The sequence below is a fragment of the Anas platyrhynchos genome, chromosome 12 (assembly GCF_047663525.1).
Source record: "Anas platyrhynchos isolate ZD024472 breed Pekin duck chromosome 12, IASCAAS_PekinDuck_T2T, whole genome shotgun sequence".
NCBI classification, from domain to species: domain Eukaryota; kingdom Metazoa; phylum Chordata; class Aves; order Anseriformes; family Anatidae; genus Anas; species Anas platyrhynchos.
The window spans coordinates 5,285,456-5,312,000 of record NC_092598.1 but is presented as its reverse complement, the minus strand read 5'-3'; the positions used below and the strand labels follow the sequence as shown (position 1 = coordinate 5,312,000).

At 40.0% G+C, this 26,545-nt stretch overlaps 1 protein-coding gene across 1 annotated transcript in view; it reads left to right on the top strand.

Annotated features, from left to right (window-relative positions):
• The window catches only part of CDYL2 (chromodomain Y like 2), a 59,293-nt gene that overhangs the window by 21,331 nt on the left and 11,417 nt on the right, over positions 1-26,545 (top strand). Inside the window, exons 2-4 of the mRNA XM_027466858.3 lie at positions 10,199-10,793; positions 18,906-19,123; positions 25,772-25,944. Of these exons, the coding sequence (XP_027322659.1) occupies positions 10,199-10,793; positions 18,906-19,123; positions 25,772-25,944 (986 nt within the window). The remainder of the gene's footprint in view (positions 1-10,198; positions 10,794-18,905; positions 19,124-25,771; positions 25,945-26,545) is intronic.

The window sequence follows — 26,545 nt, the reverse complement described above, 5'->3', positions numbered from 1 at the left end:
AACCCCTGGACGTATGGCCAACGCGGGGCTGCAGCCCTGCCACCAAGAGGAACGGGGGTCACCACTTAACACCACCATGGCTTGGGTCAATTACCAAGGCTGAGATGGACTCACTGAGTCCGTCCAGTTACTCAAACCCTTCTATTCCTTTACATCTGCTCTTTTAGAGCTCCATCCCTGCTTTTTAAATGCAGGTTTCTAACTAGGTGCACTCAGATGTTTTTAAATGCATCAGTCTGAGGAATGCTGACAGCTTTCCTAACTGCCTATATGACAGCCCGTAAGAGCTCGTTCCTTCCAGGCACCAGCAGTAAGAGGGTTTTACGCTGGGCACAACCCAGATCTGGAACACGGATTCAATCTGCACTGAAAACCAAAGTAATAATTGAGGTTACAGTTTGGTCTGCTGACCCTACTCATCTGAATGCAATTTCTGAGGGGACAATGCTGTATTATTCTTCCTTTTTGATAATTAGTGTTCCACAGCCAATTTTTGAACCTGTATGTGCCATCCTTCCGTGATGTTGTGCTGGTATCCTGGATACTTGTAAAATTCTGAGCTCCTAGCATGGCATTACAGTCGCCTAAAGCATGTTTCTTTATTCCTCCTTTCTTTTTGGCTCACTTCTGTATTCTGCCATCACATTACCTTCATTTGTGTAACCAGGAAAACGATGCATTCTACTGAATTCTGCAAGATACCTTTGTATTTTATGACTTTGCTTCTCTCATTATCCCAGTACTTTACAAACTGCTACTTCAGCTTTTCACTCGGAGGATCGCCCCTCAACCTTCTCGTATATTGTACAAAGTTATCTATTTTTAGCCTTTTCCTTCCAAAGCCTCTCCCTGCATGGTATTGTTCACAAATGTGACTGTCACTGCCTTTGCTGTATGGATGCTCCAAGCCAGTTGCCTCCTATTCTGGTTTGGATAGAAGGCGTGAAGCAGATGTATGATTTATCTTTCTGACATCTCCTCATCCCTGCCCAGCCGTTGATACAACACGGACGGAATTCTTCGTTTCCCTCTCCCTCCTGTCTCAGTCACAATGGAGGGAACACCATCCTCACTCACATTCAGGCCCGTAGGCTGAGGATTGTTTGGGTTGCTGCCCGTCAAATCTATATTGATCATTTCAAAGATAGTTGCGTCTTCCTGTGTACAGCAGCTAGAAAATGTATGGTGTCCCATTACATACCATACCCCAAGATTGCTATTCCACATCCCTTATTTTGGAGTAACTTCCTGACGCCTGCTCTAATTGTCCATTTGACATGTTTTTCAACACAGAGCTTTAATTTTTCCGAAGATAGCATGGCAATACAGGGCAAGTTCCTCAAAAATATCCACAAAGCTGTTAGATTGTCCTCTTGCAAAGATCGCTGTAGAACTCAGTTCTGCAGTGCTTACAGTACTTTAGCAAGGCAAGGGTGGTGTACGACAAACACGTAGCTGGCCACAGTCACCTTGTGAGCCCTGCTGTCCCCCAGTAGGCTGCACCCTCTTGGTGTCTCCCATCGTCCCCATGGCACAAAAGCTTTACAAAGCCATCAGGCTGCCCATGGACAACTCTTCCCAGATGTCACTGCATGAGGTTGATAAAGCCTCTCTGAGCAGCTGAAGTCTGCTTACAGTGAAATCCCGAGTCCCCAGCACCTATGGAAACCAGTGAGTGGCGAACAGCTCCTCAAAAACCAGGCTTCGTTTCTTCGTGCTCAAGTCTACCACTTTTCTGTAAAAGGGATAAGAAAATATTTTTCTACCTACCACACAAGAACATGTGGTTTATTTTATGACAGTTGTACCAGTGGCATTTGTAAAGCAATGAGTCACCGAGTGGTAGTACAGCAGAGTAGTTCAAATATTTATTTATAGTGTATTATAGCTGAACCTTTGTATTTTTTTTGGGGGGGGGGGATCTTCACTTCTGGCTGAGCTTTGGGATGCATGTAAACGTGCTGAGCTGAAGTCCTGGCCTTGAGTTGAATTTGAATGAAGTCCATATGGTGGAGAAAAAGAGTGAGTGAATGGTACAACAGAACACTAAAATAAGCTAGAACTGAGCAAGGTAACAGGAGAACGAAATGAAAATGAACATAAAAGAAGACAGACAGCACTAATTCAATCTAATGATTTCAAGTTCATCTTTTACATAAATTAACAATTCCTGAATTTCTGAACATATTTAGTGTTGTTGGTGAAAAGCTCTAGTGTTAGTGATAGTCAAGATAGCCTTTGTTTTATTTTTACCTACTGCATACACAGTTCTGTATCTCTTTAGAAACATGAGTATCTTTAACACATTCCAGCCAGTTTTACTGAAAGAACTGTGATATGTTCATATAAACACTGGTTTGCTTAGAGTCTCTTCACGTCCTCTCCCTGTTCCTATAAACTGCTTTTTAAATAAAAATTTTAAAAATCTCATGGTTTAAGTCCCAGGGATTCCTACTTTGATTGTATGTGCACCTAACTAAATCGGAAATAATCCTGCTGATATCCCTTAAAGAAAGCGTTGGCAGAATCAGGTCCTTACTAGGTTTTGCTTGTTCTGAACTCATCTCTGACAAACACACACCTTCCCCACACACGTACTCTGAGATGGTATAAAACTGGAGAACCCCACTGAACTCAGCAGAGAAACAGCCCAGGATATAGTCCACAGTGTAGAAAGCTGAGAGCCACACTGGTGTCCAAAACCACCAGCTCTTTGTAGAGCTTAGCAAAATATTTTGTCATCTTGCATTTAAATTTCTCATTCATCTTTTAGTCATCTGTACTTGCCACAGCAATAGACTTTACAAGAACAGTTTTGCTTCAAGCAAACTTCATCCACATCTATCTCACTTGTGGTAGTAAATAGGAAGAACATCTATTTTTTTCCTTCGTTGGTCTACACACCAGGAAAATATCTGTTATTTCCAAATTTAAAGTGTGCACTATAATGAGCAAAACAAATTGAGTGTTATAGTAAAAATCACCAGCTGCACTTTACTACTGAAATAAAAGTAAGTGTTCTTTATCATAATCAACTCTTCTAGATATAACTATTGGATTCATTCTGAAAGAACTGACTTTAATTTCTAACGTAAAGGACATTTGGTATGCCCTGCTTCTTGCTTTCCTTTCCTTAAGAAATGCAAACACTGAAAAACAATCATGAACTGATTTACTATAGAAAAGAAAATGATGACTTGATAAATGAAATTCATCATTATGCTTTAAAACAAATAGAAACCCCCATGCTCTTTGGATTTCCACGTTGAATGTGTTGATTACTGCTTCTAAGTAAAGGATTTAAACTGTTTCCTGAGGACAGACCTGAAGAGGTCTGCCACCTCAACCCATTCTTTTGGTGACACGGGTGCACAGCTGGACTGCAGAGGGAGAAGTACCTCTCTTACATGTAAGGAGAATCGTCAGGATTACTTAGCCTACTGCTAAAGAGCATCTCTACTATTTTAGGACACCTTTGCACCCTAGAAAGCAGCTGGTTTGTTTTCCAGATGGAAACTTTCAGTGTATTTTACAAAATGATTACATCGCAGAACTGCCGGCTGTTTGCTCTGCAACCTATCAATAATAAGCCCAGGGCAGAAATTTGTTTGGCATCATTAATGTGTGCAGCATGAAAGGGTTTATATGATATAACTGCCTGCAATGACAGGGACTACACATGCTGATCAGGAAGTCCCCTCCCAGTCCCTGCATCATTTTTTAATTTTCCTTTTCCAGTCCTTTCTCAAGTGAGAATACAGGTCCATACAAAAATCTCCTTGTTCCAGTGGAAGGTCCTTGGGTGCTCAAACACCCACTATGATTCTGGCACATCCACCTTTTTATGTACTTTCTATGCACATACACTTCAATATGATAATAAAAAAATGATTTAGATCATATCCTTAAAGTTACATGGCAGGGGAGAATAGCTTTAAGAGATGGGGAGGGATAAGACTACAACCAGGAGAAACTGCAACAAGCAAAACCAGAGCAGGCAAGGGCTCGGCAATGGGCTCTGTTAGTAGAGTGAGCCAGAGGGACGAATGAGATCGAAGGGGCAAACAGACCGCGTGTGGAGCTGGAGATGTGGCACCAGGGCAGTTTCCAGAAATGAACAACTGAGAGGCCAGAGCAGAGTTTCAGTTTGAATGAGCCTGCATTTCAGAGAAAGGTGGGGCTTCCAAGAAAAACTGTGTGAAGCCACTAGAGATACGGGACCGCATGGAAGCTGTGGCTGGTTGTTTCTCTGCAGGCTATCAGCCAGGGCTTTGTCTTATCTAAACTGGTACTAAAGGCGAGCTTCTCGTCCCAGAACCCTTGCACAAAGAGGAAATCACATTGCATGTGGAAGCACAGAGCTCAGCTTATGTCTCAGTTTCTTTAAAATACCTGGATGCCAGGGTAGGTAACTAACAGACTGGACTTAGACAGGCAAAATGCTGGGTCTTGAAAAGTCTTAGGAATGTGCAAAGAGCACTTGTGGCAGTAATTTCGAATTGCCTCCTCACCCCTGCAAAACAGCTGGCGGTGCCCATCTGCTCTCCCAGATAACCGGCACGCCAACACACAGAGCAGGCGGCCTGCATGGCACTGATGTCTCTTGGGACACAAAGATCCAACACCCAGACAAGAGCAGCAGGTTTTAAACAACATTTGCTTTGTCTGCCTTAAGCCTTCATGTCCATGTGTTGGAGGACATGTATACCTAAAGCAGTGGCTTGAGTTTAATATGAGGCTCACAGGTTTTTTTCCAGTTAAAATACAGAACTGGTAGAATTCCACTAGCAAGTTAAACACCTCTTCTGATCCTGAGAAGAAATCCATATGCTTACAAAGAGAAAAAGGGAAGAGAATAAAAAGCAGTGTCTTCTTGACATCAACGTCTTCCTGGGAAGATGTCAACTAAGGTTTTGCCTGTGAATAATTTAGATTGGGAATGTCTTCTTATTTATTTTGTGACTATCTCGCCCTTTCATTTCCACTTCCTTCCAGGTAACTATACAAATTTAGTACCAGGGAGGATTTGTAGCTGGCACATGAATTGGATCTACTCTGTTTTTAAACTGTGGATCAGATGCTGAGGAGAGACCCAGCATCCATTCCAGCATTATTTCACTAACGTGGATAGTGACCCTTTCAGAAGATACGCTCCCATCTTTTTCTGACATCTTGAACAAATGCTCTGATTAGCAGTTTTTTTGAAAAAATAAATAAAAATACAAGAGGGACACAAGTCACAAATCGAAGCAAGCAAAATATTAAAGCTAACGATTACATGATTTCTTCAAGAGGAGGTAACAAAAAGGAGGAAGTTAGGGCAGTAATGAATTTTCAGAAAATAAACTTGCTGAATCAGGTGGCATTTATCTCTTGCAGAAGTCTTACTGCCTTTCTTTACTTGGCACCTTCTTCAAATACGCATCTACATCCCTTCCAACAGCCTGAAGCACAACACGGGACACAGATCTCCATAGAAAAAAAATATATATACATAAAGCAGTACAAGGGCTGTAATTTAGAGTAATGAAAAGCAGTTTTTCTAGTGAGTCATGAAATCAGTCTGCTGCTCTGTGCTATATGCTCAAAGAGACCACCTGAGCATCACAGATTACAGTTTAAATTGTTTCCATAGATATGCATGGACAAAGAAGCCATGACTTGTATTTTGGGAATCACTGAGCAGATGCACAGTCTTCCAAACCTTTCTGGAAGCTGACTGATCTCCCAGAAGGTGATTATTTGGGAGCCTAAAGATTTTTTGTATGTTCTGTAGAGCTGCTGTGAACTGTGAGATGAGTATATAGTGCTCTGATTTTGCAATTGTATCTATAGAAATAATTGAACTATAATTGCCCTTTTTAACTTGGCTTAGATTTTTTTTTGGATGTTGGCACTAACACTGTGGTTAAATGAGTGATTTTGACCCTGAATCTTTTGTGAAGAAGGAAACCGTGTGCACTTGATCACCAGATCATATCCCTGAGTTTATGAAGCTCCACATATTTGTACCATACTTGTCTGGGATCATTTTTTAAAATTTCACAGTAAATTTAGAATGTGCTTTTTTTTTAACAAAAAGATTTCATTTTTGACTTTCATCCTAATTTCTGCAGTTGTGCATACTGTTAGGTTTAAGGCTATTTAGAAGCTAAAGAGTATGTTGCAAATGCATTTGCACAGATACCATCATCTTATTCTATTTGTTTTCTTTAAACATATTATACAGTGACATATCAGCTCCCCCAAATACCCAGAATTAGTAGAGATGGAGAGAGAGACAGAGTCCAGGCAAGTAATGGGCTATGTCAATTCTAGCACTCTCCCATCTGTGATACCCCTCCATTACACTTTGTCCATGGTCATTTTAATATTATTAGACTTTACTCACTCTTCCAAACAAAATATAGTGAATTCAAGGATTTGGCAAACTAACTACCAAAGTCACTTTTAGGAAGATTTTATTCAGTTGTCATTAAAGACAGAACAGAGGGGAAATGGAAAATCAGACGTGGAAGCTGTAGGTATTTTCTGCATATTCCAAGACCGTGTATTGTTTATTCTAGGAAACGAATGAAAGTATTATTTCTATTAATCACTAGCTGTCACAGAATTACTTCTCATTAAGAAAACTCATATGAACTTGTGTAACCTGAAGTAAATGCAGGAAGGCTTTTACTTTATATATTACCTGTTAAATCAAATATACAAAATAGTGATGTTCTTTATTAACATGGACTGTGAATAGAAGGAAAACGGGACAGACTGTACCAGGTGTGGGTAATAAACTGATATTTATGCTCATGCTAAAGCATTTCACTATATGAAATAACAGTGAAAAAACACAGTGGCACTCTGAAGGGGATAAAAATCAATGGAGAACTTAAAGCCGCGAGGGAGATAAGAGACCATGTTTAGAGGTCAAGCATGTTTGATGCTCCCCACAAATGCACTCAGTAATGAACAATGAGACAGTAATGAGGACGAGGTAAATATCTACTCAGACTTTTTATGCATCATTAGTCAAGCCAGTGGTTTTGATGGCTGAACCAAAAAACTCATTGACAACAAACAAGTTTGGATCAACCCACTTTTTTTTTTTTTTCATTTTCTCCCCAGCAAAACAATAAACTGAAAATGGGGCTGATCAGAACAAAACATTTTGTCTTTAGGTTACTTAATGCCTCTTTAACCTTTTCATCTTAGTTTTGTTTAGTTAAATTTGAAGTGAAACACTGATAGCTTTGTTCTGAAAATGCTGTAATGAAATGCTTAGGCTTTCCCAAATATATTTGCTTTCTGAATATCTTTTCTGAAACCATTTATTAAATTTGACCCAATTTCATAAATACTTCTATTGTCCCCTCATGATGTTTTGTTTTGAACTGGTTAATCACATTCTCCGTTGCCAGTATTTTGTTTCCAGGAACAAAGACTACTCGTGTTTTTTTTCCTTTTATCCTCTTAATTGAAATGCATAATGTCTCATCACCAAAATAATTTTGTGTTTTCCACAATAAAAAATAAAATAAAATTTCCAAGGAACTTCTTCCCTGTGAGATGCAACAATGTGAAAATGGGTAAAGAGTATAGATAAATGTAAACATCTGTGTGGGAGTGAAAAAAGGTGAGGTTGAAGAACTGGGTTTTGTACATGATTCTGAAAATGGCAAGTTATTTGTCCATCCTTTCTGAGGCTTTTCCTTCAGTGAGCAAGTAGGACAACACAACTGGTGCAATCCATCAAAAGAAATACCAAAGATACTCCGAGGTAGCATCAACCTGACACAGAGCTTGTGTTCCAAGCCTGAAATCCTCAATTAAATAAGGGGGAAGCGCATGCACTGTGTAGCTCGTACAAGCAGAAGAGTGCTAAACCAAATTCTCTGCACTAATGATAGCTGTGGTCTACTGAGTTTAGCAGCAATTTAATTTTTTCCCCAGGATATATTTATATATATGTTTTGCTCCTTGGTATACTGAGCTGCAGTAATTAAAGTAACAAATCCGCAGACAACCACAGGCCACTCCGGGGTTCCGCAGGTTGATGTAGTCTTACCGGCTGGTCCCAGACAGGAGGATGAGAAGTATTTCAAAGCCAGGGATAATTTGGACAGCTGCTCCCTGTGAAGTCCACAAGATCAGAGTAAGTCTATTAGTTCGACAATTGAAAGCCACACGTCCCAAAATGAGGACACAAGAAGGCAGTTCATTTTTCTGAGAGTACTTTTCCTCTTTTCAGACAAATGATCTCAAACTTCCTAGACTGAGCTCCAGTTAATTGTTTTGCCACACTGAGCAATCCTGAAGGGGACTGTGCTAAATTCAGAGCACAGATGATTCCTTGCTTTGCTTCTTCAGTGGTTCTGTGCAGATATTTGATAAGACAGAGCACAGGGATGAACTGGTTGGGATGCTGCAGCTGAGTGCCCTGGAGATGGAGAGAAGCTGGCCACAATGACTCAGACCCAGATATCTTAGCACAGTTCCCAGGTAGATGAATTGAGATGGAAGTATAATGTTTAGTTGCTAATTACATTCAGATGCCTTTGGGGAACCCACCAAGATTTCTATGAATGTACAGTTCCAGCCAGTGAACAGACAGAATTAATCCATTGGTTTGCTCTAACAGGGGACCTAAAAAGAACAATTACTTACACGGCTGTGATTGCCCTTCTCCAAGGTTAAATTCTCCGTACAGATTCCACTGTTGTTCTTTACATGAGACATTTTTCTTTGATGAGCTGTGAAAACTCTTACATTAGCTATCCATTTATTTATTTCTTCTAAATTAACAGTAGTGCTTTTGTTTAACAATAGTGATTTTTTTTTCACTAGTCACATCTTTATTCCTCTTAAGCCACATTTCCAAGAAGTTAAAAAATTAATCAGAAAATAAAACCTGGGAGAGACCACAAAAGGTTTTCTAACCATACTCCATTTTCCAACAGTTTCTACTCATGGCAGATGTTGGCCTGACAAAAGTTGTTTCTTCTAAAACCCTCTATACCTTCCTAAAGTTATCTACCTAGTGCTTAATTGTTCTTACCATCACAAAGATTTTCCTAATGAGTTGTCTATGTGTCTCCTGATGCCGTTCAAACCCATGACTTGCTGTCCAATCCACACAGAGTCATTTACTTCTGCCTTTGTACATCCATCTCTAACTCACTTAGGATTGTTGTTATGTTTCCCCTCTCCTCAAAAACAAATAATTCTCTTTGAGTCTCACTCACAAGCCGATATAGATCACTAATGTGGGTTCTCATATGCACTCTCCCTCTAGCTGAGACCTTGCCAGTGCTGAGATAGCTCAAAGACTTCCCCAGTTGCACGGTCTGCTGTCCACAACAGCACGGTGCTGTCAATTCGCATTCAGATGGCAGTAATGGCCATAATTTTTGTGTGTAAAAAAGTGTAATTTGTTCTAATCGGTTCTTTGATCAAGATAGCTTCAAGACACCAAGAAGGCATTTACAGGTACCTAATCCGTGTGTGAATTCAGGAGAATGCTGAGGAGCTGACAGCAGAGCAAAAGATACTTTATCCAGCTCTTTCAGACAAGACGTAGCTGAGGAATGGAGCAGCAGCAGGCTCGTTTTACAAACAGATTTTTGAAGAAATCATGCCTTCAGTACTGATCTTCCAGGTCTCTTGTTTTTTCACATTTTGGCTCTTGCAGGTTCCCAGCTCAGGTCTGATCAGGCGTTTCATGTCTCAATATTTTTAGAAGGGAAAATGGCCTTGCTGTGAAAGTACTGCCGGGGCTACGGCATCCCTCTCATGTGCTGCCAGGTCCGTTCCTGGCAATTCTTTGTCGACCAGAAATGTGTAACTCCGATCCCTAGCCTTTCTGTCGCGCGGCTACATACACAGCAATTAGGCCCTCATCAGCACGCAGCGTGGTCTGTGTAGGATCCAACGGGAATATAGCGTTGGACTGCATCCTATGAAATGAAGATAAGCTTTAATCAGGAAAATAGGTTGCTGCCTTTTGGCTAGCCTGGGTAGGCTTTCAGTGTCAGAGTCGTTTCGTATTTTAGGCACCGTGTTGTAGGAGCTGAATCTCATGAATACTAAAGCTGCGTTACAATGTCAAGGAGGCCTTCCTAGCTGCAAATGAAGAACACATTTCTCATGACCAAGCTGCTTTTCTTTCTAATATGATACTTTTTGTGATTTTCTTTCTTTTTTTTAGGTGGAAAGGATTGTAGACAAAAGGAAGAACAAGAAGGGCAAATGGGAATATCTCATCAGATGGAAAGGCTATGGCAGCAACGAAGACACCTGGGAACCTGAACATCATCTCCTACATTGTGAGGAATTTATTGATGAGTTCAATGGACTACACGTTACTAGAGAAAAGCGATCGCGACATGGGAAACAGGCCAGCACTCCAAAATTTTTACGGGAAAGCCGAGGGTCATCTGTTGAGAAAATATCACATAGACCTTCTGAATCTGGGAAGGCCAAAGGGTCAGCACACAAAAGGAAGAGAATTAATCCTTCTCTTCAAAAACAGAAAAGAGGATACGCAGCAAAGCCAGCAGCTGCTAATGACAGGGCTGCTAAAACTGTAACTTACCGAACTACTCCCAGCGGTTTACAGATCATGCCACTGAAAAAGCCACATAATGGTCTGCAGAATGGAGATGGCAGTCATGAAAAAGATTCTAGACATTTTGGGAATGGCTCACAACAGCAAAACATGGATATAAATGATCACGAAGGAGAACAAAACTTGCCCAGCGTGTTGGAAGTCAGTAACGACGCACCTGTTGTGAACGGAATTGGTATGTGATTTACACAGCTACCGTCTCTTGAGGGGGGGGGAGCTGCAGAAACTGCAAGCAAAGAGCCCACTCACGGAAAAAATCGTTGTCATGCTACACAAGGGATGTGGTGAGAAGCACATAACCAAGTTTCACACCCCTTTCCCAATACACTATGGCATTTTTTTGTCAGTTGGCTTCTCTCTTTCTGTTTCCCACGGAGTGGCACGAAGCAGTGTGGGCTTTGTTGCAGGTCTTGGCAGTAGGAAGCCCTGATGGGGCCATGCTGACAAGGCGTGTAGCAGGAATGACAGCCGAGGTATGTATCATGCTGAGACTTTGTTTTTCGATACTATCACTATCCTGGTAAGTATGCCTGGGTAACGTTCAGGTTCTTAAGGATTAATGTAGTCAGTGCTGGGGAATACTCAGACCTTCGAGAGCCCCATGTTTGGCAGTGACTAGCAACACCAGAACTTGCAGGACGCATTACTGACATTACTGGAAGGTACAAACAGCCTTGAAGTGAACAAGGCAACTTGCCTACAGGAAAAGTTTCTTCCTAATCCCTCTAGTTACTGACTGCCTTAGTTACTGACTGGCTTAGTTCTCAAAGAATAAGTTCTCAGAGAAGATAAACTTATGTTATCTATAAAATATCGTGCAGTTTAATTAATTGTGTAGCTTCTTGTTACCTATATACGTACAATCTTTTTTCATCATACAAAACTTACAGCCTTGATGATGCTTTGTGGCAGAAAGTCCCCCACATCCATATTTAATTTGATCAAGTCCTTGATTGTTTGGTTGTATTTCTTGTTTTGTTTCATTTTGTTAGGTTTGGGGTATTTTGACCTTTACTTTCGGTGTACGTTAGTTTTGGCGTTGTTTTTTTAATACCTTTTAAAACCAGCAGGAGCCATTCCAAATGATTTCCTCCTGCTTACTGATATTGTGGCAACACAGTCTTTTACGTATGATTTTTTCCGCTGTTACACACTGCATAAAGCTTTTCATTGAGCGATACACAGTCGCTCTTCATTATTTTTCTTGCTGGTTGCAGTTAATTTAGAACACAGCTATATGTATGATTCCTGTCATTATGCACTTAATCTGCTTTACTGTTGCCAGTTCACCTTTTTGTTATGACTCAATGAAGCTCTTCAAAATCTTACCTCATTTTTACTCTACTTATTTGGTATTCTCTTCAAATTTTCCTCTCATACTTTTCTTCCCACTTCATTAATACATACAAGAAGTAAACTAATCCTTCTGCAGGTCCTAGGGGCAGCCAACTCCTAAACATTTGACATGATGAAAAGTAACCATTTGTTCCAATTATTTATTTCTATTCGCCACTTTCCGTAGCCCATGATAGTACTCATTTCCTTAACAGCTTCTTGTGAATCGCCCTGCCAAAAACTTTTCAAAAGTCAACATAAATTATATCACTCAGCTTCCCGTTTTCTGCCCTACTGGCAACCTAGAAAATGCTACTGGATTTGGGAGGTAGAGCTGTCTTTGCCTGGTCTTCATACTTGCATCTTACAACTGCTGCAATTCAGGCATCAAGTATCTTCCTAAAAACACGCTAGCAAAATATATGGCCAGCTTGAAATGCGTAAGTGGCCCAGCTGATGTCAGTGACACAACAGAGAGCGCAGGATTCCGGGTTTTGATCGATTCGAGCTCATGTGAGTCTGCTTAAAAAGTTAGGTGCTTCCCTAGAAAGACTTGTGTATCTAACTACAGGAGTGTACAAAGTGATTTTCTTTGCTTTCTTATTGGTTTCTAATTGGTTCTAATGATTTTTAATGCATTTGCTTTATGTTATTTGTAGTGGAAGTTCTGATATAAAATGCATCTTTACGGTGCATTAACTCCCTTAATGTAGATGGGTTTTTTTAATGAAGAACTAAAGGGCCACAAAGAATTGTAAGGTCAAATGAGCCTTCCATTTGTCCCTACAGGACGTACTGAATGGTATCCACCAACCCCATCCAAACGATCCCTATAAGAGTGCTCCGTTTCAGTAGAAAGCTGCTGTGCCGAGGCAGTGTTTGGCCATGTACAGGGGGCTCCTGGCCTAGCAGCTAATCCTTCCCATCTTGCTCTGTGATACCCAGCACATGCACAGTGGAGAAAGAAAACTACAAAGAGAGCAGATGAGACTACCAAGACCAAGTGGTCAAAAAAAAAACACTGGCTCTTTTTCCTAGAGCTTGAGAAGGCCTGTTTCCTGACACAGGAATGTGCTTCATTTGAAATGTCAGATCAGGGAGCCTCGCACTACTCCTCACCAGTTCCAACAATTTATGACCCCCTCAGCACTCACCCTCGCAGGGAAGTGGCGCAGAGGATGCCAGCATGCCCCTGCCATATGTCAGCTAGAGCCACAGCCCCGCTTTAATCAGGGTAGATGTCACACTAAAACTGCTCTGAAATTTTACAAATTACAAATGAAGAAAGTTTCAGAGGAAAAAAAAATGCCAATTTGTTGAATAACAGAAGGTCTGTTCCAAACATCTTGGGTTTCAAAACTTTCTCCAGATCTGTGCCAAGGTCCCAAGGCTCCGTCCCCCGAGACCTGCAGCTCCGTGGCAGTCTGCTTGGCAGGACTCCCACGTTTAGCTTGGAGGCAGCCAGCTATGCCAGAGGTTTCAGGCTGTCTGCCACCGAGTCTGGAAGCCGAAAGCCCGGCGTGCCCCACCAGCGCTCGCAGGGCTCCCAGGCGCTATATGTAGAACAAAGCCGGAGCCCGGAGGACCTGGGTTTGGCTCCCGGACCCTGCGGCTCCCGGGCAGCCCTGTGCAGGATCCTACAAAGCAGACATCTGTGTCAGCTTTGAGCTTGCCTCTATGAAGCCCAAATGGCAGCCTCATTTTGCAGCTAAGTGTACGAGCGCACAGAAAGTGCATTTAGAAATTTTAAGTTCAGTTGGTCTAGAGACGAAGAGCACAAGTGAAAGACTCCAAAAACCCTCAGCCAGAAGAACTATCCCTTTGCATTGTACTGATGGTTGACTCCCAGGGTATGGAGCCAAGCAATATAGCGAGTACCCTACATACTGCAGCTAATCAAAAACTATCTGCTCTGTTTGCCCCGCACGCTGTCAGTTCTGTTGAAACAAATAACTATTTGCAAACTAGTTTTTGGCGGCTCTAACAGGCTTCCACCAATTTGTGTTTGGTTTTGTACATCCTCTTGGGGAAAATTGTTTCCTGCTCAGCCCATAGATAAAAAACTCTCACAAAAAAGCAATTTACCCCAGAAAGATAAGTGTACATCTACAGATGCTTGCACAAAATTATTCGTGCCGTAGTGGAGGCCAGGAACCCCGACGTGCTGGAGCTGGGACAGACCTCTCATATAAAACCTCTCCTGACATCTGCACGTCCCTTCAGAAGGAGGGCAGCCATCTCTACTGACAGTTACTTAAGGGTCTGCAGATGGGAACATGTTGAAAACCTCTGCAGGAGAACATCGGCGGATGCTCTCGAGAGCTAACAATAGCATTCCTTCTGGTGACATTTGTTGTCTCCCGTTATCACCTCGCTGTTTCTCTCCATACATTGTAATTGAGAGTGATTGTTTTGTCAGGTCTCCTGACAGCATCAAAAACCAGCCCCTTTTAATTTCCTCTTTCCCTTTCTACATCGCTCTATTTCTGTGCCATCTGCTGAAGAATTTTTGCTTGTCATGTATCACTAACCACTGTTTTTCTCCATTACGAAAATCTTTGTAGTCTCATGGTGCCCTTCATTTAAATTTTCTCTATGAACTTAGTCACTGTTTCCTCTTGTTTTTCTTTTAGCTTGTTCTGTTTTATTTATTCTGGAGAAATCCTGGCAGTATAAGACAACCAAATATGCTTGCTTTCTCAGTTTGGATAAAAACCCATTGCTTTTAGATATCTTACAGATGCTCCCTTAGCTGAAGAAGTCTGAAATTATTAGTAAATTATCACCAGAACACTGCCTTAAGTATGTGCAGTATTAACCATTGCCCACAAGAAAGACAGAAAGGAGACAGAGAAAGGCTGTCGGAAAGACTGAGAGGAATGCCAAGCTGTTTCACCAGGCAGAATAAGGGAATGTGGTTTATTTCACCTAGAAAAATGAAACCCAAAGCTCCTTTTCGGTCAGCATAAATGCGTGCTGCTAACAAAAGGAGCAGCCCAGCCCTTCTTCCCACGACATCCTGGTCATTATCCACATCCCCTCCCCTTTCGGTACTCTTGAGCCCACGAGATGAACCCGATCTGTTGGAAAATTAAGGAAGGTTTTGGAGAAAGGTTTTTCCCAGCTTGAGCGGTTGCTCATGGTGTGGCTGCCTGCCTGGCTATCAGCACCAGGTCACCAGGTGGTAGCACAGAGACTGCAGAGCTGTGCTGAAACAGAAAGAAAGGATCAGAAAATAAGGGTGGGTTGAGGTGTCTGTTGTCTCTGGGAGTGGAAGCACGGAGCAGAAGAAGATGGGGAGTTCCAAGCCCTCCAAAGCCCAGAGGGATGGATCTGTGGCTCACTGCATGTTTTTTGCTCTCTCATCTCCTACTCTTTGTCTGCCTTGTTTTTTTTAGACTACAAATTCTGATCTGTTTCGTGCAGTGCCCAGTATAACAGAACCCCAGAGCAATCTAGAGCCTTTAGGCACCTTCCCATTCCAACAGCAGCAAGGGGAACATCGCGACGTGTCCTCCCCTTTGGTGGTAGTGCAGTACAAGGTACAGGGACCGGCAGCTCAGACGGTGATGTGGATTACCAGACTAAAAGAGTTTTCTTTTGGAGAGAGGGAGGCTGAGAGGGAATCTGATCAAAGTTTATAACATCATGAAGGTCTCTGGTAAAATAAATGTGGAACTGTTGTGTGCTAAATCCCTCAATAGCCGAACTAGGGACCCCTCACTGAAACTGGTGGAACATCAGATAAAAGCGCAGATGAAAGGAAATTCTCCTCTGTGTAGCGGTTACTAAACTTCTCAAACTCGTACCGCAGGAGGCTGCGGAGACAGACAGCATCAACAGGCTCAGAAAGGGATTAGAGAAATCCATGGAAAGGTCCACAAGGAAATACTGAAGGAAACGGGAAGGATCAGTCTTCTCATATTCCTGTCCAATATGAGGAATGATATGAGGGCAAAGAACTGCAGAAAGTGGCCAGCTTGGGTTTCCTCCTCAAGTAGCAGCCATCACTGCCATTTTTGGAGGAGTACTGCATGCAGCAGTGGTGTGGAAATACCTTAAGTTCCCTTAAGAAATACTGAAACTTGTAAATACCAGTGTGTGTTTAGGTACCTTCACAAAAAAGTTAATGATTACATTACTCTCCCCGTACAGGAAGGATTATTTTCTGCTTCCAATTTGTACTTAGACAGAGCATCATATACTCACTGCCAAGCCGGTAAACCACGTTTAGAAGTACCTAAAGCTTCCTCACTTAATTTGTGACGTCCATAATTTATTTCCCATGCATTACAGATTGCTTTGTGAAGGCCTCTTTTTTCCTGACACAGCCATTTTTCATTCTGACGTGCTGAGGTACTGTTACCCGGTGTGTGTTAAGCAGGTGCTCACCATTAAAGCTCATGCAAAGACAATCTGGATGCTGTAGTGGCTCCAGAGCAAGCCCTCAGTAGCTCCATCACATCTCTGCAGCAGACATGCTGAATTGGCCTGATCTCACAGGCGTGTTGTCTTTGGATTTTGCTGATCATTTTCTCTGGTTTATCAGATTAAACAAGATTACAGGGATGCACTGTATACACTGAGACAACAATTTACTCACTACATCTTGTTCTGTTAATCATCCATTCTTGGAAATTGCGCTTTTCCATTTACATTTCTCTCAAATTTAATTTAGATATTTCTCTACCAAGGTTAAATTTCTGTCAGCTGGCGTGCAGACAGTTAGAATACTGATAAGATCTATAATTTCTTACATCATATATTTAATTTACAGACCAACTACATTACTCAAACAAAGAAGAATGTGACAAAAAAAAAAACTCGAAATAAATTATTTCTGTGAAGCTTTTCGCTTAGCTGGATTATCTGTGTGAATTAATCTTCTACCATTCTCTTAGTGTCTGTATTTAAAATAGATGTGGCTTAATCTTCTACGCTAGGTAGATTATCGGTACAGTTAGTCGGACATATATTCCAATTAATGTTCATTCATGCCTCTGGTTTTATAAGTTCTTTACACTTTTCTGGGAGTTTTACCTCTTCATATCCTAGTATTTTGTTGCTGGGTCAAGCTACATAGTAAGGACTGAGTAGAGAAAAACATAATATTTGAATGTCTATCCCAATCAAATAGTTAATTTGTTTCACTATATTATACTAATTATTTCAATTCTTGAAAATTTCAAATTTGGCTGGCTTCAAATACTTGTTTTCAAATTGATGATTTAACTTAATTTGTCATAGGCATTCATTTGCACCAGTTAAATCCTCTCTTTATTATAATACGGGCAATGTTTTGGATGGGATCTCTTAATTTAACTATGAAAAGAGCTTTATGACCAACAGAAATAGCAAACTTTTTAACAAAAACACATTTCTGTATGTAGATCTGTGTGTACATACGTGCACACCCATTCTATGAGGAAGCCAAGGGAGGTACCAGTAAGTACTCTGAAGCGCTCTGCATATTTTTAACATCACATATCGTAACTGCAGGGTGTACACGGGTATTTCACCTGCTGAACAATTCCACAGGCCATTGCCAATCGTTAGCTACCAGAGCATTCAGTTAGCTACACAAACATCAACTAAGCTGAAACGTAGCTGACATAAATCGAAGGTAACTGGTTTTGCTTTAGAGAGTGATCTGTTATGAATTTACCATTCAATTCTACTCCAACAGAGCATTTTTAATTGGAGAGTGGTCATTTAAGCTATAAAATTTAAATTATGTTCTATTCATGTCATCTCCCCTTTAAAAATTCTCATCTGTTTTATCCCAGATGCTGGAATGAGTTTGCATTGGCAAGGTTTGCATCTTAGCCTTTCTCTACAAGGGAGTATCGTGGGTTTACGTCTATTTAAACAGACAAACAAAAACATTTGGAAACTATTGCAACGAACAGAGTGGATTTAATCCTCCCTGTTTATCAGCAACCTGTCCCTGCTTTACTTTTAATGGAAATTGTGTGAAACTTCTATAATTAGAAAACGGAGTCTTGCATAGAAGTCTTGTAAAGATTTCCCAATGCATCAACTATTGCAACGGAACTCCAAAGATGAGCAAAATAATAACATACAGGTCATTCAACTGTATGTCAAAATAAACTGCTTTTACAGAATAAACTGTTATTACTCTCATTTATGTTTCAAAAGGAACTTTCATCTTTATTTTCATAGTTCTGTTTTTTTTTCCTAATGCTGGATACCGTCCAACATGGCATTGGTGTTAATCCTTTTACTGTACAAGGTCCAATATCAGCATCATATCTGTTAGTCAGCTTATTATTGTGACTGCAAAATGTAATGAGGAGAAGCTTGGGATCAGAGCAGTGATGGGTAACTGCTACTTCTAATGCTAACCATATGGGTTAGAGGGAAGGGAAATCCAGTTGTGGTATCTATCAGCTCAGTAAGAACTTCCCTAACTTACCGTCACATAGAGATGTGCAACGAGAGACAACCCATGTTAAAACTGGCATTTCGTAATCACTTTTTGGTCACCATAAAAGGAAGAAAATGTAACTTTGAAAGATGGGATTTGGACGAAACCTGACTTGTCAAGTTCATCCAAAGCTGGATTGGAATTTCCTAATGAATCCAGGGATCACCCCAAAGTGATAGGACAGACCATGATACAACTGCTTTCATCTTCAAAGCAGAGCTGAATCCCATTAAGAGTACCAGTCCCACATGCTACAAGTCATTTGACCCAGTGGTTGTCTGATCAGAGAACAAAAAGGAACTGCATGTTGGAATATACAGGCTTTAAAGAATAATAGGAATGGCTTGAGGCCACATTTGACTAGACAGGCATATTTCTGATTTACCAAACTTATCGTGTAGAGGCTATTGTAAATATTGCATTATGTTTAAGCTAATAAAAAGTATGACTCCATTTCTTTGAAAGTATAGACATAATTATGCTCTGATTGTTTCCATCTGAAAGGTTCTTCTCTGGCCAATGGCAGCTTGAATCTACACAGCACTGTGAAAAGGAAACTAGATGGGGAAAAAGATTATGTCTTCGATAAGAGACTGAGATACAGCGTGCGTCAAAATGAAAGTAACTGCCGGTTCAGGGACATTGTAGTCCGGAAAGAAGATGGTTTCACACATATTTTGCTCTCGAGTCAGACTTCAGATAACAATGCACTGACCCCAGAGGTAAGCATGTAGCCCTAAAAGCCAAAGAAACCATGCTGATGTGTGGGTTATCGTGGAAACACTGGACTTGAACTGTATTTTTTGTATTTTTATGCTAATTGATTCTCTTTAAAAAAGAAATTATGGAGTTCAGATATATTTAATTTTTCCATGGTTGGGATTTCTATCAAAAAGAATGCAATGGAAATTAATTCTGAATTGGCATGTCTGAAACTGAAAATTGGAAGGAAGGGAAGGAATGCCAGTCTGTACTTCCAGCATGGAGCTGTATGAAGCAGTTGTTCACATGCTGAAGTAATTGATATTTACCGTCCTTAGTAGAAATCTGGTCTCTTTCATTATATTAATTTAAACAGCGCTCCAGTTGTTGCATATGGAGGCATTTGAGGCTATATCCTGAAACAGTAACTGTAAAACTATACCTCGATCCCTAATTGCTTGTTTTCTGAATCACTTTATGAATCTTTAGTTATGAAATCTTTGCCAATTAAGGGTTCTAGTCTCAGCTGAATTGCATAAAGATGTTCAATATATACACGATACTAATGAATTCCCTTGTCCCAAAACATTATACACTTAGGGTCAGACTTGTAGCTTGTATTACTCGAGTACATACGTAGTCACAGGAAGGGCTGAGAAGCTGTGGGCCCTAAATTTGACTCCACCTTCCCAAATGCACACATGCACATGGACATTAATGCATAGAATTACACTAAATAGTTAAAACTGTTGGTACATACCTTTATCGCTCCTAATTTTTAATCTATTTAATATTTAAAAGGACTGTCTCAGTAATTAACCCAGAACACCAAACACCTGCTTTTAATACTAGTCCCTAAAAACATGCTAGATGATTGCATCAAATCCATCATTCCATCCATGTATTAATTGCCACTAATTGACGCTGCAGGTAATTTAAATGAAGAGCTCAAGGGCCTGAAAAAAGGTAGGAAATCAAGGACTTAGCGTGTTCAGGCTGAACAGACATATCTTTACACTGCTGGCTGTGCTGTTCCACATCAGCAGCGTTCAAATGCACTGCCCAGTGAATTAATTCAAGCTCTTCAGCTCTGCCAAAGCAATCTGTTTCGTTCTTTGAAAACTTTCAATATGCCTGGAGCCCACCTCTGCCTAAGAATAAATGATGAGCACGTAATAGTCCTCTCCTTGCATCACCAGCATTGACTATTTCTAGAACCTTTATGGGAGCTCATTTGACAACTAGGAAATACATTTCAAAGAGCTACTTTACTGACCAGAATCTGGATAGCCAGGAATTAATCAAGGTAATGAGCTCTCTGCACTTGTCTGTTTAAAACTCATCCAGGCTGAGAGCAATTGAAAGCTGTTAGCCTCTGAAGGCCGCTTGCTGGCAACCATGCAGCTACTTCTTTGGCCTCGCTCCAGGCTGCAGCCCTTGGGCACTCACACCACGAAATCCAGCACCTCCCATGGTGGTAAATTCAGCAAAAATTCAAGAAACTGAAAGGAGTATGTTGAACGTGCTGTCCCTACAGTTTGTCACCCATGGCCATAGCGAAGACAAACTGATGGAGTAGTTCAGGGAAGGTCCGACGGTTTTAGTTTTGGCCCCTTACAGCACCACTGAATAGAAAGGCACAAACCCCAAACTCCTACAAGATGTAAGAGAGCGTGTTTCGTTTTGCCAAAAGAAACGCTAACTTCAAGCTCGATTAAACATTCAGTAAATTATGTTTGCCAAATAGAAAATGATTAACTTGCAGAGAGTAGGTTTACTCAGTGTGGTCAAAATAGCGGTCTGGTTATCCTCAGCCGTCCACGTTAGAAAAAAATGAATTAAAGAAAGGAAAAGGGGTGAATTGCCCACAATCATTATAAAATTAATCTCATAAAAAATCACTCTCACCCGTAAACACCCCTGCTCCCCTGCTTCCCTTTGGGTTTTACCTTAATCTTCACATGGAATCCAATCGTTTTGTTCATCCACTGCCCTCTGCTATTTCTGCCACTTTAATTTCACTTTAATTAAAATAACTAAGAACTTTAGCATTACAGCACAGTGTTCTGCATGTCAAAGCTGACTCAAAACAAAACTTGGCCTCCTTATCTCTGACATGATACTGCCCTTGTGGCCATGAAACTTACTTCTACAAGGAAAAAATAAATAAAAAATAAAAGGCTTAGAAAAGTCTACCTGAATCTTCATCCCGCATTTTGGTAACCACATCACGCCTGTGGTTTAGCACAAAATGTCGAGGCTCTTCCAGCAGCATTTGCACCGACCGAAGTTGGCTCAGCGCCACTATAGTAATTGAGATTTTTCTACAAAATGTACAGGGACTATAGAAATCCTTTCTTACATTTTACAAGACCTTATAAAACTTTGAAGCCAGTATCATGAAATGGCACAGCTTGGTTTTTTGATTGTTTTGTTTTGTTTTGTTTTTGCAGTGGCTCAGGCTTGCCACTTTTAAAATTAATTTCTAAAGCAGACATGCAAAAAGATTTCATCATTACCGCCTCCATTAGGGCATTGTCTCTCACAGGCCTTTTGCTGCTTCTGAAGTTCATTCTCCAATTTTGCTGCTGCTGCTGTTTTATCTCAGCACATTGCAAGGATCCAAGTTCTGTTTCAATTAAATGGATCCTTCCACTGTTTTGACTTCATATTATTAATACAGATAGGAATTAATATTCCACTGAATTAAACACAAAACGTACCCCAAACAGCTAAAGTGTGCACTGAAGACGGGTATAACTACCTCAAGTACAGTTCACCTACAATTTCTAGCCATGAGCACCAAAGGATTTTAAGTCCTACCAGGTGCATTTTGGAGCACTGCCTTGCCTTCACTTTTCCTTACTTACAACTTCTTCTGACTTTGAAAAAAAAAAAAAAATGGCAGGGGAGCAGATACAATTTTACCGTTTTCTGTATTTTTGCTCTCATACAAATTATTTCTTTGGCCACACTTATGCCTGAAGCCAGCCTTGCAGGTTCAGAACTCCTCTGTTTGTCATACAGAACGGACTCAGAATCTGTTTGCACAAAGAGCCAGCGAGTAACAAGAAGTGCATTTGTGTAAAAAGGCACAATTGAGGAAGAGGCTCCAAGAACAACTGAATGGCTTTAAGATTTAGTTTTACTGTAATATTTACAGAATATTTACCTGTAAGGATATCAAAAATGAATCCTCAGAGATTCAGAGAAGTTAACCTTTTAATCTAGTATTTCTATTCATATAAACAAGAGACTTCTGTTGAAGACACTTTGTATAATTAATGCAATAAATTCCCAGTTTCCTGATTTCCCCAGAATGTAAGCAATATTGAAAGCAAAGGGCACCAAGCACCTTTTAAAACTTCCTCTGTCTTGTGAAAGGCATTAAAATAAGCTTTTAGAAGTTTAATGAAACCTTTAAATATTTTATGTTTGTTTTGCAATACAAGGTGTCCTATTAAAGGACTAACCAACTTGTTTTCTTGATAGGATTAAAAAAATAAGCAACTTTTGAGAAAGTGGTAATTTTATTATATATTTGGGTTTCAATAAATCAGTAAGTGAAGCATTAGGGTTGGTCTGAATTTATAAGCTGATAGATTTTCATAAGCTGAAGGACTAGGCCAAACTGTTTTGTATAAAACTTCTTCAGAAATGTTAGTCAAATAAATGCAAATAAAAATACTGCCCCCACAAGTGATAATTGCCTAAAAGGAGATTTAAAATAATAATAATAATAATAATAATAATAATTTAAAAGCAAAAAAAAAAAAAAAAGGCATGGAACTGGAGAATACTGCTGTGGAGCCCTGCACATAGTGGCATTAGATCTGGTCCATTACAGAAACAAAAAAAAAATATATGAATTGGACAAATGCCACAGTTACACCAAAATGAAGGAAGGTTTAAGTACTACCATGGAAAAGAGAAAAAGAGTTTAGAATCTGATAAAGAAATGGAACTGAAACACATAGCATCTCTATATATGTAAACTGAATTCCCTGCTGCATTAAATCGAAATTCATACTTCAACACAGACGGCAGGTTCCGAACCAAAATTATATTTAGAGTAGTGCAGTTTAATACACAGCTCTCTAACCCCAAACCCAAACCATCTCTTTTATCCTATTTTACTGTTAGTAGCTTTGCTGTAATCATATAAACATCTACAGGGAAATATCCATACCTGAATAATCAGGGTGAAAGCCACGGTGCCAAGGCATTCAGAAGCAACAGAGATGTATCTCTGGATGTAGATAGGCTGAGGGACAAGGCAACAAGGGTGAATTTGGGATGGCACAGCCACGGAGTTATGTCACAGAACAAGGGAGTGACAACTGACTTCACTGGATTCAGTATATTCCAGTGGTTCTGAGCACCTTTTAATGATTGCATTAACACCAAACTTACAGATATTTCCAAGAACAAAACAAAAAAATCTTTTGGAGATTGAAAACACTGCTACATGTTTTTCTGGTTTATCGTGCTGTTTTATTTTGGTAGGGAAGTAGTGGAAGTAGATTTCCACTCCTGCTCAAAAATATTCTCCAGTATATTGTCAAAGCCTCCCCATTTTCAACCATATGCCAGAAATCAATTTGTACAAATGAACCTTCACTATCCCTCTCTCCTAAACACTGAAAAGACAGTGACAGGAGAATATTGGTTCTTCCCAAAGGTAGTATGATCTCTGCTCCAAATTCTGGTGTACCAACTTTAAGATGGCTTTAGCAATCCAAATCTCTAAGTGGTGAGATAAAAAGGAGACAGGGTTGTAGTGGTAGGGATGTGATGGAAGAACAGCAGCGGTAACATCACAGAGGTGGCACATAAGCAAATGTCACTGCAGGAGGGGGAACAGGAGGGGAACTCAGTGAACAGAGTACCACTTCGTGGCAGAGCTCCTCAGCGTACATAACAATGTTTGACTCTTATTCTGTGATATTATTTATATGCTTTCCCTATGAAAGAGCAGCTTTTGGGGACAGGCAATCTGGCATTCATGTGGAACTAGGAAAATCAAAAGACGTTTTATTACTTCTAACATCTACCACCTTCTAAAGTTTCTTTTTCAACTTTGGGCAGAGATTTGTGTATTTTTTTTCCTTGTGTTCCCCCTTTACAAACGTGCAGCTTTGCCTATATTTTTTCCATCTGAAGCAAAGACAGCCTCTGAGCTTCTTAGAAGAACCAATACTTGTAATATTCCTAATGCCATTTTTGTACCTGCACAAGAATTTCAAATGCACATCCACATTCTGCTGCTTTTAATTGCTTCACTTGCACCCACTGCCACGTACTCGGTAGTGCAGCAGCTCCGAAGTGCAGGAGTAAAAGTAAAACACATGTAAAAGTAAAGCACCTAGAAGTTCTCCACCTGCTTTCTCACATCCCAGCCTCAGCAGGCAGTAACAACAACGGGGTGTTTTCATGCAAACGTATGGAAAGCAGACAGCACCGCACTCCGGGGCTTGAACATACAAGTTCAAACTTGTTCGCAGAAGCCACAACATTTCTCATAGAAGCCTACCTATTTAGAAGAGTAAAAATAAAACTTCTGTGTTTCTTAAATAAAGCACTTTGGAGATACAAAGAGTTTGGAAGCATTAAGTAGTGAACAGAAATAATCACAAGTTAAAAATCTTGGTTTTCTCTCAGGGAAACCAAATTTGATGCCCCAACCACCTTGTGCTATCTTTTACTTAAATTTACCCTGAGAGCAAATGAGAAACAATTGGCTGAGCGGGGCCCTGGGCATAGGAGGTGCTTTGACACACGAGGATGTTCAGGCCCAGGCAGTGCCATGCTAGGTGAAATCAGGGCCCTACCGGAGTGAAGAGCAAAGCTCTGACGAAAAAGAGGGGAAGCTCAAATTGCTTAAATCGATTACAGCTTACAAACTGTGCTGACAAGTTACTTGCTGACAAGAAGTTCATGAAATAACATTTCCTTTTAAAAATCATTAGGAAAACAATTGTACTCAGATGAAAGGCTATTTTCTTACAATAGCAGCAGCTCAATCCCATACAGATTTTGATTAGTTTGATTTATGGTGTGATTAATACCTTGATCCAGTCCTAAATCAGAGTGTAAAAACGTCTCTCTCTCTAGTGGCATTTTTGTTCTAACTTCTGTAGGCTGTAACAATATTACTGACCGCAGAAAAATGAATAATATATTTGTCATGATGATGTCTATAATGTCCTCTTGTGCTACCTCGCTCTGGTTCAAGCCATACAAACCAAAGCAGTTGAAGAACTGAAAAATGGGGTTTACAGATTTTATTTACAACCTGTTGAGGTTTAAAGACTATTATTGTGTTACAGTGATGTACACTGAATTTTGAATACAAAAGAGTGATATTTGAAATTATTAAATTGTAAGCAAATAGCATAAGCTAGCTAGAATTTCCCATAGAAAAAGCAAAGAACAGCCAAGCTCTAAAAACTCTTTGACTTAATAAGCATCTACAAAGCACTTCCAAAGACAAAATATTTTGCAAACTCTCAGTGTTTTCTATTAAAATTATATAAATATATATCATTGATGTAAGTATTAATAGTGCCCAAAATTTAAGTCTCTCAAAATCAATAAGGTTTGTAAAAGTAGGGAAATGATATTGCAACGGCATGCATGTCGAATTGTTTACTTTTCTTTATCCACAGATCATGAAGGAAGTTCGGAGAGCATTGTGCAATGCATCAGCTGATGACAGTAAACTCTTACTTCTCAGCGCAGTGGGAAGTGTATTCTGTAGTGGCCTAGATTACTCATATTTAATTGGCAGGTTATCCAATGACAGAAGAAAGGAAAGCACTAGGATTGCAGAAGCTATAAGGTGACCCAAGCTTACCTATGATCTCTAAATTATGAAATGCAGTGTGTGATTATAAAGATATTTATCAGGTCCAAAAATGTTGTATATTTAAGTGTTGATTGCCTTCTAATTATAGTCCTACAAATTTGTTTAGTAAGAACCTTGGACCTTTCCTTATTACAAAAGAAAGCACATTTATTCCAGTGCTAACTATCCACAGGGATTTATTTTATTCCACTTCTCTGTATTTAATACTTCAAATTAATCCTCCAAATTCAAATACAACTTTGTTGTTTTTCCAAATTCGCTATTGCTTCATTTTCTAAAGTGGTTCCTGAAAGGCAGATATTTTACTTGTTTTAATGTTCATCATTTTAATGAATTTCAGTACAAATGGGAATCCATGGTTTAGTCATATTCTGTTGCAACAGCAGTTTTCCACTGTATTTCAGAGCCTTATTAGAAGGGTCTCCACTCTTTCTTAAATTTAAATTACTTAATATATATGCAAATGTAGTTTTATTTTCATAACTAAAATGTGACTTTCCTTATATATATATATATATATATATCACGTTACCTTAATAGAAATGCAGGGTTTATGACATGCAGTCTACAAATC